This window comes from Calypte anna, chromosome 13, assembly GCF_003957555.1.
Source record: "Calypte anna isolate BGI_N300 chromosome 13, bCalAnn1_v1.p, whole genome shotgun sequence".
NCBI classification, from domain to species: domain Eukaryota; kingdom Metazoa; phylum Chordata; class Aves; order Apodiformes; family Trochilidae; genus Calypte; species Calypte anna.
Genome location: NC_044259.1, coordinates 5,768,002 through 5,786,211, shown reverse-complemented (window position 1 = coordinate 5,786,211; position 18,210 = coordinate 5,768,002). Strand labels below are relative to the sequence as shown.

Here is an 18,210-nt window from a genome sequence, read left to right as displayed (position 1 = left end):
CAAGGCAAGAGAGTTTTATATCTCTTTGCAAGGATATAAGCACAAACCTGAAAGCAACTCCTATAACTGCAGAAGTGTTACAGTGACCAGAGAGGGCTTTAGTCCTGGAATTAATTTTTTGGAGGTATTGCTCAAGAGGCATCAACTTCAATAAATACCAGCTTCTTTTCTGGCCATCAGCTGTTGCCAGGGTATATAATTTATTGTGTTACTTCATTTGGATAACCATACTTCTTGTTACCCAACTGGAAAAGTTTCAGTAATGATTTAATTGTTGTTTAGGAGAAGTATACACTTGTATATATAATAATAAAACATAATAATAGCTAATTAAAATATTCCTTGAAACAGTAGTGCCAAGTTTAAGCTTAAGATATTCTGTAAACAATGTATTACTTATGCTGTTCAAATTGCAAGAAAATCAGAACCTTGGAAAAAGATGTTATATTGCTTATTAGTAAGATATTAAGAGAAATTGTAAATTTTTGTGTCCCTAGAATTTCTACAAGGACATTAATCGTGAGGAGATGTATATCAGGTATGGCAGTTGCTCTCTTGGATCTATTCTGGAGATGACAGTAATGTTGCCTTATGAATTCTGTTCTCATCATTGTACTTGGGGTTATGTTACTTAATGTTAGTTTATCATCTGCAATGACTCTATGGTAGCCCTGGCCTCATTTATTTTCTTACTCCATTGTTTGCTTAGCCCTTAGTGATTTGGATTCTATTATTTCTTGTCATCATCAGCACTTTTTCCCCATGAATCAACTTTTAGCTGATCAAATCACTCAATATTTATTGTCTATCATTTTAAGTGAAGAAAATGCAACTGGATTTGTTATTTGATGGAGGGTGTATCATACATTTTGAATGGCAGACAAAAACCTTTGAGTTTTGTAGAACTGTGCAGTCTGCCAATTTAAATATGCAACAGTACATGCAATGGAGAATTACTAGTAAAGCATTTCTCTGTCAGAGCTATAGCTATACTGGAGAATTTGTTGTGCTTGCACCTGTTTACATGTTTCCTTGCAAAGGAAAAGGGCTACAGAGATAGGCAACTATCTTTACTAGCAGTTCAGAAGTAATGGAGTCAGGGGTCTGACTTAGACCTTGAGTCTGGTTCTTCCTCTTCCCATTAGAGATGGAGCTGACAGCAATTCACACAAGGTTTGTTCTTTCTCCTTTTGTGCACAGTGTTTTAGCATACACAGCAAACAGGAAAGTCTGAACAACAGCACAGAGATTGAATGCTTCCCAGAGTGTCCTTGAAGAGTCTCTGGGTAGTGGCTGCACAGCATCTATGAGATTTTCATTGCAGAGCTTGTCTAGAACTTTTTTGACACTTAGCATTCCAGCATTCCAGTCATGTCAGTATCTGGTCTAATCCTTGTTCTCTCCATTCACAGGTATTTGTATAAACTGCGTGATCTTCACTTAGACTGTGAGAATTACACAGAAGCAGCATATACCCTTCTACTCCATACCTGGCTCTTGAAGGTTAGATTTTATAAATTCAATATAGAAATAAAATTTTGCAATTTTCTCATTTATAAGTTAGTAAATCATCTTAATTTCTGATTTACTGCATGTTAGCTATTTTCCATAGGGATCTTCAGTTTTCTTATCAGGTTGCAGCCAGTGTGGGGAGAGCCCTTCTAAAATCTTTGCTCACGAAGCCAAGCTGTGATTCGGGCTTCTAGTTAAAAATACTCCAGTAGTTCATAGAACATTTACACTGGTTATTGTACCTGTATTTTCAATAGGTGATTTAAGAGCCAAATCTAACTTCCTAGTGAGAATATTTTGTGAAAAAACTGAAGATACTCAACTTCCATGGTGTTTTCATTTTATGAATTTCTTACTATTCCAAACATAAGTGAAAATCAAACACCATTTTTTTCCAGCTATCACAAGGAGACATCTGACTTCTAATTTTAAATAATATTGTTTACTCTGCCAAATAATGCTTGCTTACTTTTACAGCTGTTTGTTATTTTTCACTACAACTTGTTTTTTCTCATTATAATGGATTTTATCAATAGAAATGTTCATAGAATCATAGAATTGGCTGGGTTGGAAGGGACCTCAGAGATCATCGAGTCCAACCCTTTTACCACCGTTGCGGTTGCTAGACCATGGCACTGAGTGCCACATCCAGTCTCTTTTTAAATATCTCCAGGGACGGAGAATCCACTACTTCCCTGGGCAGCCCATTCCAATGGCTGATCACTCTCTCATTAAAATACATTTCTATTTCAAGGGGAAGTTCAAAATTTAAATGTTCTTCAGCCAAAATTAGATATTTTTTCCAAAATTGCCTTCAGTGCAAAACTATATAAATCTGGCAGTTCATGGTGCTATTTTGATGAAGCTTAATTTTACTTTTCTGGCCACATATAAATATGAGGTAGGTAGTATACATTGGTACAGATGAAGAGAATATTATGTGCAAATGCTTTAATACAAAAAATATCAAGTCTGAATTAGTCAGGATGATACCCCTGAAATAAATTGACTACCTTTCTCACATAAATTTTTATCCAAAATGCTTGGGTGAGGGGTAGGAAGGAATGCAGGTTTCTAAATGTTATGATGCCCTGGTTAGCACATTAAATACAGCACTTGTTTGAAGAAGTAATGAGAACATTGCCGTTGCCTTTCTTTCTCAGTTTTTTTGTGTAAGGGTAAAAAAGACTTGGAAAGAATCCAGAGAACCCAGAAGCAGGAATGTGTGCACGTGAAATAATGCTCAATATATCATACTTCTTTCGGATATACTTTTCTTCTCAGTGGTCAGATGAGCAGTGTGCACCCCAAGTCATGTCAACAGAGTTCCAGTGTTCACAGACCTGTCGACACTTGAAAGAAAGTTTGTATGAGAAGATCATAGAATACTTTGACAAGGGAAAGGTGGGTCTGCAGAGTTCTTCCTCCTACCAAATCTCTTTTTACTGTGTTACTTTGCATATCATTATTTAACAAATGTGCTTTGTATGAAACACTTGTGTAGGAAATCCTCTTTGAAATGTGGATCAGGTAACAATTGTTTCCTGAAGGCCTATTCAAAACATGGTCTATATAGTTCTATGTAGACGCATTCCTTCAATAAGCACATTCACAAAGAAGAGGGCTACTGTTTATGTTGATCGCAAGCATCTCTGTCAGGCAGTAGTCAAAGAGTAAACAATTTTGCATGTATTTTCTTTTGCTGAGAAAAGAATACACAGATTACATTTCTAAACCATTCTGTCATTATCTTCCAAAAACCCAGACAGTTAAAAGTGACCATATCTGTTTTTGGGAAGTCTGGGAGCTATAACCCAACTGTATCCCAAACTAACTGTATCCCAACTAACATGCTGCATTTTGATATTCAGTGCCTGGGTTTAGTTCAGTATTTAAAACAAAAAAAAAATTTAATAAAATTGCCTGTCAATACAATGAGTTGAGATTTTTAGAAATCAAAGCCTTAGAAGACATGGCGAAAATTTGCAGTTAATAAATCTGACGATCCAGTAATCATTATGTCTTTTTCAGGTTTAGCCAAAGCTATGAAGGAGGAAGGCAATTAGTTACTGCTTCTTGCAAAATAAAGGCTTAATTCCTCCATCAAAGTCTCCCATATAATTCAGAAGGTAGAAAGTTTTTGATGCTTCAGCACTGTGCAGGAGAATGCAGTTCTGTTTATAGCTTCTCATGGTTTCTTTGTTGGCATCTAAAATAACTATGGTGTAGCAGTCCCCACCCAATGTATCAGAATGATCGCATACTCATGATCTCTCATCTACCTAGCATTCAGCTTCTCTTCAGCTACATCAGAGGTTTGCAGCTGTCTGGTTCAGATCTGCATCATGCAAAAATGGTCATGCTGAGTGTGACCGCTTGTATCCTCCTTACTTCAGTAGAGAATTATGCTTAGAAAAACCCTTTTGTCTCCTTTATTTGGAAAGGATGAGAAAACTGGCAGAAGTTGAGAAATATGTTTGAGACGGAGTTTCTGTCTGCTTTAAGACCTCTTATGTGCTGTGTACATTAAGTGCCTTTAGCAGATGAGATAAACTCTCCTAGTCTTTCCGGTGCAGCTCTGTCATTCCTCCCAATTTTCAGAGGTAGCTGTTAAATTGTATGTAAAGAAACAAGCTGCTACTCCAGGCAAGAACAAGTTTAAGTCTGAGCCTTTTAATTTTTTAGCTGACAAGAGAGGTGTCATACAGAAAGACACCTGTGATTATTTCTGCTTCAGAATTTCTTGTAAAATGAGGTTCATTTGTTTTAGAGAGGCAGGTGCAGGAACCTCATACACTGCTTGTCTGCTGGATATTAAGAACCTTAGTAATTTACTCTTTTTCATAATATATCTGAAAAGTGATTTTTTTTTTTTATATTAGCTTATTGCAAGAATAAGGTAGGTTTACTTCTTCCTATAATGAACTGTAAAACTCTAACATTTTCTAACATTTATCTGCTTTCCTGAAGTGTGATGCTGCGAGTCTTCCATTCTAAATGTACAGTTTAAAAATTACTTCAATTTAAAGACAGAACAATCAATAAAACTGTAGTTAAACAGTGACACATTAAAAATTGTTTTGACCCTGGTTTACTTTTTGCCTATGTGGTTACATTTTAGATGTGGGAAGAAGCCATATCTTTATGCAAAGAACTTGCAGAGCAGTATGAAAAGGAAGTTTTTGACTATGAACTTCTAAGTCAGAACCTGGTAAGAGTATATACAGATCTTAATTATTTTGGTCACATAAATATTAGTACTTTGAGCTATCAGATGACAGTTATGTATAAGCTTGGTGTCTACTATTATTTTTAATCCATTTGTCTGTGGGTTGCAGTACTGTATTGTAACCTTCCCATGGTAAAGTAATTAAGGAAGAGATTCATGAAAAACTGTTTGTTAAAGTTTTGTGCTTATTAAGATATTTTGAAACTTAGAGACAAACTAAATGTTTTGAGTTAGCAAAATTTAAAGGCATTATGTATTTATAAGGCACTATGTATATTTGCATATAAATGTAAACAATATTTCATATTTAATATACCACGGTAGAGTCGTATATGCTGATTATTGCTATAGTTTAGCAACTGATAATCACTAATTCTTGCACATCCACTGATATCTGCAGTACACTACAGAGGTTAAAAAATAAATGGAAAAAAGCCATACCACAAATAGAAATAATTACAGTTGGTTTTGCTTTCAGATTCAACAAGCCAAGTTCTATGAAAACATCATGAAAATTCTGAGACCTAAACCAGATTATTTTGCTGTTGGGTATTATGGCCAAGGATTCCCCACCTTCCTAAGGGTAAACATGTTTAATTTCTTACTTTTTAAATGTATTTTCCATGCTTCTAAAATATGAGCGTACTCTACTGATGCAAGTGAGTCTCTGGGGATATTTGACATGGATTTAGTTGTGCTTTGGTGCAAGACTGTAGTCAAAATCTGATTTCTTATTTTAGTTATAAAGTGATACTGATTTTTTTCTTATTTTTTTTTCCGCATGTGTTTCCTCTGTACACGGGCTACCATGTGGGGAAATCAAGAAAGGGGATGGTTTTTTTTCAAGAAATCTGCCAAACTTAGGAAGTCATGCACAACTGGCTTTTATTTAATTTTTTTTCAAGATCATTGTTTTCTTTTAATCACATTAGTACATGTAGTCAGAACATAAAACTAACCTGGATATTTGCTTTTTTCTTGTAGAATAAAAAAATAAATTCTTTTCTTGCCTATTGTAGTCAAAATGGTAGCTTTCTTCATACTTGGAAAGCAATGAAAGACCTCTCCCAGTTCCAAAGTTGCTTGAAAATATTGGAAAGATTGTGAAACATGATGCTACTATCACACCAAAGGTGGCTACACCCCTTTTGTTTCTGGTATTGCAGAAGTAGCCTGATATATTAAGGAATCTGCATCACAGATGAGCAGATTTGGGGCTAGACTGTATTGTAAATGAGGACGTTTCCTACTACCAAGTAGAAGGACCAGACCTATACATTGACATTAGAAATCTGTGAAATCTGGACCCAGAATGTGTTTGAAAGAAAATCTTTTAACCTGACAGACAAGAAGAAAAGGAATTTCTCTCCTCCCAGTATGTTTTTATCCTGCTTTACAGGAGTACCCCCAGTGGTGATGCCAGGTTATCATCTTTCTGTCTAACAGCATAAAGCAGGGCCCCAGGAGAGACAGTGAGGGATTCCTGCACCTGGTCAAAATGATGTCTTGCTTTGGAGTTAATTCATGTTCAGAAAGCAGTAACACTGATTCCATTATTTGGAGACCCTATTGTGTCTTTGTACTCATAAACATGCATCTGTAACTTTTGCCTCAGTATCATGCAGCCCAAGAAATCAGCTGTTTATTCCTTGCAGAACAAAGTGTTCATCTATCGTGGGAAGGAATATGAGAGGAGAGAGGATTTCCAGGCACAGCTGATGAGTCAGTTTCCCAGTGCAGAGAAGATGACCACCACTTCAGCACCTGGAGAAGATGTGAAGAACTCTCCTGGTCAATGTATCCTTGAACATGGAGGAGATTACAGAACAAAGGCAGGATGGGGAAACTTTTTTTTTTAAGGATGAAATTTTATTAGTATGGAAGCTCAGTTTGCACATATTTATGTCCTGCATGTCTTTTATGGTTTGCTCCTATTAAGAGTCTGCCTCTTTCAGTCACTACAGAATCATTTTGGTTGGAAGAGGTCCTAAAGACTGAGTCCAAACATAAATCTAGTCTGCAACTAAACCCTGTCCCTAAGCATGACATCTACATCTCTGTAGAATCCCTCCAGGGGTGGTGACTCAGTCTCTCTCATCCATCCTGTTTCAGTGGTTGATAGCAACTTAAGTGAAGAAAATTCATCCAGGTTCATACATGGTTTATCCCTATTTTCTTCAAATGGCAAAACCAGTCAGGTTTAAAGCTGGTCAGGTTTAAAGCAGCCAGTTGTTGTTGCTTTCTTTTCACACTGTTGGGGCAGGGAGTCTAAAATAGAGCATTAAACTTGGTAGCCAAGCTTCTAAGTCTGTCTTATATTAATTTTATTTTCTGTGACGTGTGCTTCAGCCTTTCCTTAAAGTAGAATTTGGTTGAGCCTGACTGCAACTAAGGAGATAAGCACTGCTTATTCACTTGAGAAGGAATTACAGGATCTAACCTGAGAGCATTAGTTTCAAACATACTGACGTATGTAGGACTATGATATATGTACTTATTAATACAGAATGTGGACTTAAAAAATATCATTTCTGTAGAAAACGGAAATCTTAAGTAAAAGGGCTTTTCAGTTTTTCAGTTACAGATTTGAAAGATGAAATGCTATACATTATGACATTATGCATGCCAAAAGCTAAATATTGAAACTGTTAACATTAGATGTTGTTAATTTTTTGTAAATTGGATGGGCCTTAAACTTTGAGTGATCTGTGTGATTAAAAATTTAGCTATAGACACTTAAGCTCAGTAAATAAAAATATGCAGCTCAAATTTAATATTAATTTATATTCACTGGCTACTATTGTCAGATTTTTTTTTTTTTTTTTTTTCCAAGAAAGCTCTTTAAATTAAATCCTCAGCTCTGCAGATTTTTCATCAGGAAATGTCTTTACAGTTATTGCTTTTATTTCCCCTACAGCCTACAGTATCTTCCACTGGTAATTAATAACACATCCTTAGCATACATGATTTCAGATATCCAGTGTTTTACAGTGCAACCAGTGCTGGAGGACCAACCTAGGTTAAAAAATAAGGCAGTACCAGACCAAATTATCAAGTAAGTGAATTTCCTTAATAGGTAATTTAAATTAATTTAAATAGGTAATTTAATTCCTAAACAGACAACCATTGTTTTGTGAACAGTCACACACCAATGAATCTTTTGTTTTCTGAGTCTGCTGACTTAGGAATTCCCTTGGAAATTCATGAAAGGCCATCTGCCATGGTTACAGGGTGGGGAGGTGGCATTCATGCTGTGGGCCCAAGTTACTGAGTTTTCAACACACCTTCTTAGTCACAGAATGGAGAGAGAGGGATGCTGGAGGTGACTGGCAGTGTAAGAATATTTGAGTTGAAGGCTCTTGTAAAACAGTCTTGCAACTTACCTTGCCAAGTGCAAAAGACATGGTGGGAAATACTGTGGTCAACATTATGTTTCTTATTTTTAAGACAATCTATTTCTTTTGAGTGCTATTATAAAGCAGGCAAGCAGTATGCATGCAAGACTACAGGGCAGTAAAAATCTTTTCTTAGATTGTCTGCACGTTTTAACATTAAGCTGAAGTTCTGCAATTTTTATGCCTGGCAATAACACCATGTCACAAACTGAAGCTTAATACCTGTAGCATACTCTGTGTTTACCCTGATATATAGATAAAGTAGTTGTCTCCTGAGTTTTCAGTTAAGTGCTTTTTCTATGAGCAATACATTTGCTTGTAATTAAAACCTCAAGTGACTCAAAATTAAATACTTCTCTGTGATAACAAGAGTCATAAATTTCTGAAAGCTGTATTTTACAGTAGTCTCTTTTTAATCTTTCAGCTTTTATAAGTCCAACAATGTGCACCGGTTCCACTATTCAAGACCAGTCAGAAAAGGCTCTGTTGATCCTGAAAATGAATTTGCGGTAAGGAAATGCCTGACAGGGTGATGGATGCAGTTCTGGTAGCTGTGACTGGATTTTAATCTAGATATTTTTTTTAGTCTTGCATCACTCATTGCAGACATCTTTACTTTAGGATCTGGTTCAAAAAAAAAACCCATAAGATTTCTCTATTTCAGCACTACTCCTAAATTCTTACTCAGTGATACATCAGTTTCAGCTGCAATTAAACTGTATGTAATTAGTACATTCAACACATTTGTGTTAAGCAGTAATGCTTTTCTTGTACACAATTTCATTAGGAAACAAGATGACGTGTAAATAAGCATCACAGATATTACCTCCTGTATTTTACAGCACTTCTGTTAGCTGCCAGCTTGGCAGTGAGAGGTATGTGCTGTCTGCTTTCATCAGTCTTGTGAAATCTTGACAAATTAGAGTAATACATATGTCATTTTTATTCCCATACATAATGGTGCAATACTGAGAAAAAGTCTTCAGTGTTCAAATATCCTAGGAGATTTGCAACATCATAAATTATTTTCCAGTGTCATGATAAAACTGTGGAAAGAGGCTATATTTTAATTTTACAGATATCTGTTAATAGTTTCTTGTGAAAAACGTACCATCAAATCTTAATGGCTAAAACTGTTTCTTGGGATAATGATGGGAAATTTGTTTTAAAACTGTACAATTCAGTTCTGTGCATGCTGATTGGTTGTGTCAATAGTTTGATGTAAGGAGCTGATCACCTGCTGATAAATGAACTGCTTCAGATGCAGGACACTACCCTGATGTCTCAGCTTTGCACTGTTTTGTCAAGACTCATGATGCAAATTGGTTTCCTTTGCAACCTGGAGATTTTTGCTGCCATTTATGAATATACCTTGAAGTAGTTTTACAGAAATTAAATTGTTGAAGTTTTCATTGCTGGTGACAAAAAATTATATGCATCCTTACCTCAGGGGGATAGAAATTGGCATAATTGGAGGATGTCATCGTTCCCTTCATTATTCTCAGTGTCTCAGTGCTGCAGGTTAGGAGCAGTAGGGTAAAGGAAGTAGTGGCATTTTAAAGTACCAAGAGCTGGTCTTGTTCAGAAGAGGAAAGGAAAAAAAGTAGGAATAATTTTAACAACTGTCAAGTTGTTAAAGCACTATTACTGCTTTTAATTGCAGAAATACATTTCGAAAGAGGAGGAAGTAGAATCTGGATAAAGGTGAGAGTAGGTCATTTAGTCACAGTCATTCCATCTGTAATGGCAAAAATAGGAATAGATACTAAAAGATTCAAGGGTAATTTTCTTCTTCCTCTGCTTTGAGCAGATTTAGTGCCTGAAGGTGGCCTAATGATAAAAATGATTTGTGCAAATTGCTCTGCTCGTTTCCATTTCCAGTGTCCCTTTATACAAAAATGTGTATGTTTGCCATCTACTTTCTTTTCACTGGATCAGAAGGCAAAAAAGTTTAAAGTTTAAATCTTGAAGTACCATTTTTCTCTCTGCTGTTTTCTTAATAGTCTATGTGGATTGAGAGAACATCATTTGTTACAGCATACAAACTTCCTGGAATTCTACGGTGGTTTGAAGTTGTCTCCATGTCACAGGTGTGTATCAACCTACTAAGAACCTGTAAAACATGTAACTACATAGATCTTCATGTACAAAGTTGTTGGCAAATTTGTTACACAAGACTAATGTTATTTACTTTCTTTTATATATAAATAACTGTAATTGTTTTATCATTCTGCTGCTGGGATCAGTACATCTTGCATCTGATTTATAGTTTGAGAACCAAATCCTAAGAGAACTGAACAAATCTGTGTTCCTTTGCTGAATTCTAAGAATGTTGTTTATATAAGTGAAGTTTTATAAAACCAAGAAGAACCAAGAACCTTATTATCTCTTTATAAACCTTAATAATCTTTTGTTTCTTTGTAGACTACAATTAGTCCTTTAGAGAATGCTATTGAGACCATGTCCATGACAAATGAAAAAATTTTGATGATGATTAACCAGTACCAGAGTGATGAGAACCTTCCTATTAATCCACTTTCTATGTTTCTGAATGGAATAGTTGATCCAGCTGTTATGGGTGGCTTTGCTAAATATGAGAAGGTAAGAGCCTCTAAGGCAGTGCAAAGACTGTTTCAGGCACATTGATTCATATTCCTGCTACATCTTTTGTTCTCAGTGGCACTGGGATGTAGGGTGGGAGTATGAAAGCTGTAATTCCACTGATTAAGATATCCCCATATCCTAATTTGAAAGCAGAAATAACCTCATATCCTGTCTCTTAGAGCAGAAACTAGCAAACTAGAGTAACTGAAACTCAGTATTAATTGTAGTTATGAGGATTTTCAAATACATGTGACATGCAATACCCCTTTTGTGATGAAAAGGCTCTTGCACATCAGGATATTTGGTCTGGAGTAAAAAGATAAACTCAATCTTGCTGTAAGTCTGGAGTATTTACGTGTGGGTTGTCAATTAAACCATCATCAGGTTTTCTCAGTAACAGCAGCCATTAAACAGGAATACAGTTAAAAGCTATTCTGGAGTTGCATGGAAAAAACCATGTCTTTTAAGGAACTGAACTGTAGAAAATTTGTCCCTAAGGCTACATTGTGAAAGTGGGGCTGGAGAAAAATCAGGAATTTTAAATACTCATATAAATTTAAATCCTAAAGTATTAACTGTTAATGTTTTGGATGAAAAAAAAATAAGGTAAGGTTACCCCACAGCTGTAGAGCTCTATTTCTGCCTGCCATTTCTTGATGAAGAGCATGTTCCATGCTCAGTAGACTCAGCTTGTCAGATTTCAATTGATATAATGAGGAATTACCACTATTAGTGTATGGTCAAGGAGCATGCATAGGTCTGTCTTGTTTGATGTCCAATATAATGATCACCAGCTGGAGCCAGTGGCGTAATCACAGATTTCTTTACCTGTCAGAATGATGGACTAAATTATTTTTCTTGTCTAAGGCTTTCTTTACAGAAGAATATTATAGAGACCATCCAGAGGATCAAGAAAAGCTGAATAGACTCAAAGATTTAATTGCTTGGCAGGTAACTTCTTTCTGTCAGTAGTCAACTAAAGCTTCATCAGCTATTCCTTTTTTCTCTTCCTTTCTTGCAGGAGAACATAGCATTTAGATGTCTGTGTAATTTTTGACTTGGTTTTGCATGTTTGTTGGGTTTTGTTTGTTTGTCTTTTGGTTTTTGTTTGTTTGGTGTTGGGGTTTGTTTTTGGTTTTGTTTTTTTATTTGTTTTTTACTGTTTCCCCAAAGTGTAGGGTGGGGTAGAAGAAGGTTCTTGTGAGTTCATAACATTTTTTTGAAAAGGGGCTTGTAGTAAAATAGTCTGGTAGACTAAACCATCTGTTTCAGAATATGTGTAGCTGTAAAAAGACCATATATTTATTATCCTATTTAGATACTAATACTTTCCCTGAAGTAGGGGAACTTCTCTATCCTAACAGGAAGCATATTCTCTGTGCCTAGCAGGGAGTGTGTGTTCCTCTGCTAACACACTGGTCACTGCCAAAACAACTTAGCAATCATTTCTTACCCTGTGATGTGGCATGTGAATGATATAACACTCCCAGGGATCTAACTCATCCTGTCTTTCAGATTTCTTTTAAATTTATGCTTAAACTGGAGAAATGACTGAATTAGAAAAGTCCCATTGTGTTTTCTGAGGAGTCTCATCACTGTAGGTCTGTTAAGAATGAGATGAAATGGTACTGGAATCAGGGGAATTGCCTTTATATCTCCTTGTATGCAAGGGAAGGCCAGAAAAGTACCATGTAGAATGTATCATTTGGAATGGTTTATCAGAGTCCACAGATAGTGGGCTACACTTATGGTGAAAAGAGCCAGGATTCTAAACTCGGGTTGTATTCCTGGAGACAGCACAGAGAGCATGACAGAAGTCATGAGGAATTTATAAATTACTGGGAAAGCCAGAATTTGCAAATCTCAGAAATTCTCTTGGAATATAATTCTTCCCTAGAGGTGGGTGTTCATTGTTTTGTGTTTGTGGAAGGTTTTTCTTTAGACATAAGTAAGAATTTTTTTAAAATGAGAGGGGAGAAATACAGGAACAGATTTCCCAGAGAGACAGTAGATGCCCCATCCCTGGAAAAGTGAAAACATAGAAGAGAGAAAACATGCCCTTTGATGCACCTGACATTTTTAAAAAGTTTACTGAGCAAGTTCAATTTTCAGGACCCTTTCAATCTTTCAGTTGCTGCCAAAAGCTGAGGTCAGCTGGCAAATCTATCTGGCAGTCACAGTAAGAATTTTGCAGTTAACTTAGAAGATATTTAAAATGGAGCAGTTTAAAGTTCTCACTTTTTTCTTTTTCTTTTTTTTTTTTCTTTTTTTGCCTTTACCTTCTTCAAGATACCTTTCCTTGGTGCTGGAATTAAAATTCATGAAAGAAGAGTTTCTGATAATCTTCGTCCTTTCCATGACCGTATGGAGGAGTGTTTCAAACATTTAAAAGCTAAAGTGGAGAAACAGTATGGAGCCAGAGAATTGGTATTCCTCTCTTTTAACTTCTCTGGCACCTTCTCTTGTTCTTTTAAACAAAAACACATGCTAAACTTCCATTACTTGTTATTTTACTATGACCTGAAGTTAGTAAGACCTGAGTTTTATATTTGAACAGATTATTCCATTCTCTGACATATCAAATATTCTGTATTCTGGAAGATTTAGAGTATTTTATTGATTCTATTAAACTTTAAATTTTTTTCAGCTCTATTGAGCATGTAAAAAGCAACTTCTTATGTTCCTTCTCTTTGTAGTTTATCTTAGTGATTTAGGGCTTTCATCTTCAATTGATGTTTGTTGGCGGTTTTTGACCATTAAGGTTCAATTGCTTTGGTAATTATTTAATGTTGAGGCTTTCAGCATTGATTATAAATGGATTTTTTTCTTTTTTTAATGGAGTATAAGTAATGAGTTTCTGTAGACTCTGCTCTACAGTTTTAAATTCCAGAAGTCACCCCTGAAGAAACTAAACACTTCCAGAACTAACAAGAAATGCTCTTCCTGTCTGGCTGCTAGGGAAATCTTACTTTTGTTCAACACTTGCAAACATATAATTAAAAAAGGCTGTACTAATTATAGAGATGGCAGAACCTGTTGTGTTGCAGACAGTGTGAATAGTGCATAGAAGCAAGGAGTAAATCCATCTATTTGCCTCAAGCAAGTACTTTAATATTTAAACTAATATCAGCAGATAGTTTATTTCTTTTTCACATATACAATTGTCAGTTGTAGTTTATTTAGCTACTGGCTGCACAATTAAGTTTGAGAGGTCATAGACTGTATCCAAACAAAAAAAAAAAAATCACAGTAATTTATAATAGCAAATAACTCGTTTCATGTCCAATGTTAAAATGTCTGATCTTTTTTCAAGACCTAGTATGAAGAGATTGTATGAGGTTCACATAAAGTAGTTTGAGAGAAAATCTTTTTCTCTTTTCCACCCTGTAGCCAGATTTTGATGACAAGAGAGTGGGACGGCCAAGGTCAATGCTGAGATCCTATCGCCAGTTATCAGTTATTTCCCTGGCTTCCATGAATTCAGACTGCAGTACTCCAAACAAAATTGCTTCAGAAAGGTTGGTTATGAATACAATATGAAATTTCTTTCACTCCTGTTTTATAAACAGTATAATGGAATGAAACTAAAAGATGGGGGGGAAAAAACATTCAAGGATAAAGACCACTAGCAGTCTCTGAAGACAACTTTTTTAACAGTAGCTATCACTTCATCCAGGCCTGAAGCTACAATATTTTAACTGAATATACAAAATTCACTTTGGTCTCACTAGAAAAAAGTGGCATTCCATTTTGGAGAAATTTAAGCGGCATTTCAAAAAAATACAAAGATATAGGTTTTTTGCAAGCTTATTTATTTTTTAACTTAATTAGCATCTTTTTGCATAAAAAAGCTGGAGAGGAAGAGTAAAGTATTTATAAACTTGCAAGTAAGGATTTGGAATGTTTCAGAAAGCTTGTAGTAACGTAAAGTGCTTTTTCCTGATGCTGTCTTAACTGCTGAGCTGGGGAACTTAGAAACTGTTAGATTTGAGGTAAGAGTTGTTAGGTGTGTTCATGAAATTTTTTAATCCACAAATTGTTTTGATCACTTTATAAATTATGTATATATATTATTATATATAAATTATAAATATTGGGTACATAGAATGTCTTCTTGGACAAGGTATGGTTTTTTTGGTGTCATACAGCAAGATCTTGTAAAATTAAACTTGCTGAGCAGTGTTTTGATTGTTAGTCTTGTTTTTTAAAAATCTGTTCTCCCTTTTTTTGGATTGCTGAATTTCAATCACAAAAAAGTCCAAAAGTTGTATGACCCTTACTTGGAAGTGTTTCTTAAGATGCCCCACTATCCTTCCATTTTTGACTGCCAGTTCATTGTTTAAGACTACTCATATTTTTTGAGTTGTATAACAAAGCTGGGTAGTGTTGCCCCAGGCTGCTCTTCATGCCCTTAAGCTCCCTCTCAGAAAGGGTGCAGCACAGAAATATGAATTATGCTTTATCTGCCAGCTCCATATCTTTAGTAAAGCATCTGTCCCATGGAACCAGGCACCTGTATTTCAGCAGCTGAGTCATGCACCTACTTTACTTTCTCATGATAATTATTTGCTTCTAGGAAGCACCATTCAACATATTCACAGTGCTACTTTCTCTAACAGGTTTTCTTGTAAATTAAATCCAGCCCTGTCTTCAATAGGCTAATGACATAAGTAGAGAAGCACCAATTTCATATTTTAATGAAAAAAGTCCTATTTTTTAGCTACAAAAAATAGAGGAAGATAAGGAGTGAGTTTTTTGTTTTTATCATTGGGTAAAGGCATTTTTGTCCAGTATGGTGAAGTAACTAGTAGGGTGCATTTAAAACTTGACAATAAATAGCAATACTCTTCTCCACTGTTACCAGCAACCCAAGTAACAAGTCTTGCTTTTAGCACCATCATCACTGAGCTCAGACCTGCCAAGTGAGCTCCAATTCTGCTTGGTGTAGGAGTCCTTAAGCTAATGCACAAATCTTTGAAAAGAGATTTGCACTTAATATTTTACATTGTTTGCAACATTTTAAGACCATGTCAAACCTTCTGAAGGAATCTTATCTACAGTTTCCAGCTGAAGCACATACATTTTTTTGCCAACAGTTTGCAAGGCTGCATAGAAAGGTGAAGGAAAGGATGACCTGCATTTGTATTTCATGAGGAAATTACATCAGAATACCAGTGGCTTTTAAAATATCACTCAGCAACTTGTACTTTTTTCTTTTGTTCCTGCAGCTTTGATCTGGAAGTAGTGCTACCAAAGCCAGTAAAACCAGAACCAGAGGAGACTGCTCAGCAAATTAATCCTCCCCGTGAAGTGAAGATGAGAAGATCCAAAAAAAGAACAAAAAGAAGCAGTGTGGTGTTTGCTGATGAGAAGACAGCACCTGATATTTCTGTCTCTGACATGAAATGTGTATGTTACTGATCCGGAGTAGTATTTTATAATCCATAACACAGAGGAGATTTCTGCTTAGGAAAATAAAAGCATGTCACATAGAACTTAAGGTGCCATGGTGTGAAGTATGCAGGATGCAGAAGTCATCTGCCTGCCCTGCCATGAATGAAACCTGCAAGATGCTGAGGAGAAAAATCAATGGAAAAATCAGAACATCTCTGCTTGCTTATTATGACAGATAATATAGCCCTGAGAGTGCAAACTGTGAAGCTGAATTAGTTTAAAATGGAATACTGTATTTGGAGGGTAAAGCTAACTTTCCTGTGGAGAGGCAATTAACTGTGCTGATATTTCATGGCAGCTCCTTGCAGTCAGGGCTATTTCAGAAGTGATGAGCCTTGTACCTTTTATAGCTCGTTATGGAACATGCAGCTGTTAGGAAACTGCAAGACAGCAAACAGTGTTCCTTAAATGGTGCCAGACTGAAGTTTGGGAGCACTTCCATGTCTTGCTCCATAGATCATCTGAGTGCTTTTACTGCACTGCCACATCTTTAAGATGACTTACACAATTTACATTATGGGTGTTTGGGTTTTTTAAGCTTAATTCTCATGAGACTTTTTTTCCTTTGGTATAAGAAATAATAGTAATAATAATAATAAAAAAATATCCAAACCCACAATTTTGAAAGATGTCCTGTTGTTACACAAGCACTGTCTACAAGCAGTAACAAACTGTTGAATTACATGGAGAGAGCATTAGTGATTGATAAAAAATTTTTGAAGAAATTGTCAAAGGCAAAGTGAATTGTAAGATTCATCTATGAAGCAATGAGAAAGTTATGGAGGTTTGTGGTTATCTTACACCACATGTACTTACACAGATGAGAGATGTAAAGTACAGTTGTGTTGTGAGAAACATTAACGTACAAAAACAGCTGCACCTTGGTCTCTTGATTAAATTAGGTAACACATACACCTAAAAGTGGGAATTTCAGTACATACAGATTTACAGATTTGCTTTGTCTTCATAGAAAATGTGACAAGCCTTGCAGCAGCTGAGCTGGCTATGTTCGTGCCATAAGGAATGATGTTTTCCAAACTTCATTTTGCTTGGCAGATCACAGTCAGAGCTGCCTGATGATATTATTCTAAAGAGATGATAGGAATACCATCCTACAGTTCCAGATCACAGAATCTCTTCTAGATAGCTGTTTTTAGAGTAAAGTTAATTCCGTGTGGAATGAGAAGTACTTAGCAAACTGTAAGTCATCCGCAAATTTTTTCCATGTTTTTAGCTACTTTGTTCTATTATGTGTGGACTCTGCAGAGTTACTCCTTCTAGTTACTCTCATTGTTTACTCAGCATGCAGTCCCATAAAGAACTTGGGTTAGGGATAATTTGTTTATTAAGTATTTTCTTCTATGCTTTTCCCAGAATATTATTTTGCTTATATCTTGGTTGCTAGTATCTGAATTCACCATTAATACCTTTTTTCCTTTTTGTGAAACAGCTGCCAAGGAAATATGAATTCATGAGTGACACCAACCTCTCAGAACATGTAGAGGCACCTCAAAAAACATCTGTCCTCAAGCAGATGAGTTCTGTCAGTCGGTCCATGCCAACAATCCCAGGTAAGCTGCTTACAGTAAGATAAGAGTTCTGCACTTCCTGATTTCTGCATTAAGAAAAGATAGCAATGAAGGCTACCAAGCAGAACAGGGAGCTTTCTCTGTATGGCTCCATGCCTCTGAGACAAGGATTACAACTGAAGTGTCCATTCCACATGTGGGGCTGGACTGCTCCTACTGCTTGGTAGCACTGTCCTGCCTAGTGGTAACATGCACATTCTTAAAATTTCACTTATGAAGCATGGGATTTTGCTACCTTGTTCAGTGTGGGCATTTCCCTTGCCCTGAAAGAGTCATCTCCCTTGCTCCATAGGGTCTCTCTTGCAGAAGCAAGGGCTCCTGCAGCCTCACAGCTGAGGACAGGGTTTCAAACAGAAGTGCTCAGTACCTGGCTTTGACAGGGGAATATCCCTAGGGGTTGCCCCATAGCAGTGTTTCTACTTTTGCT

General features: G+C 36.1%; 1 protein-coding gene across 1 annotated transcript in view; it reads left to right on the top strand.

Moving 5' to 3' along the window:
- The window catches only part of DOCK2 (dedicator of cytokinesis 2), a 133,741-nt gene that overhangs the window by 113,435 nt on the left and 2,096 nt on the right, over nt 1–18,210 (top strand). Inside the window, exons 36-50 of the mRNA XM_008498711.2 lie at nt 498–538; nt 1,413–1,503; nt 2,797–2,916; nt 4,634–4,723; nt 5,220–5,324; nt 6,397–6,538; nt 7,715–7,796; nt 8,561–8,645; nt 10,140–10,226; nt 10,561–10,737; nt 11,608–11,691; nt 13,030–13,167; nt 14,131–14,258; nt 15,969–16,149; nt 17,645–17,765. Coding sequence (XP_008496933.1) covers nt 498–538; nt 1,413–1,503; nt 2,797–2,916; nt 4,634–4,723; nt 5,220–5,324; nt 6,397–6,538; nt 7,715–7,796; nt 8,561–8,645; nt 10,140–10,226; nt 10,561–10,737; nt 11,608–11,691; nt 13,030–13,167; nt 14,131–14,258; nt 15,969–16,149; nt 17,645–17,765 — 1,672 coding nt within the window. The remainder of the gene's footprint in view (nt 1–497; nt 539–1,412; nt 1,504–2,796; nt 2,917–4,633; nt 4,724–5,219; nt 5,325–6,396; nt 6,539–7,714; nt 7,797–8,560; nt 8,646–10,139; nt 10,227–10,560; nt 10,738–11,607; nt 11,692–13,029; nt 13,168–14,130; nt 14,259–15,968; nt 16,150–17,644; nt 17,766–18,210) is intronic.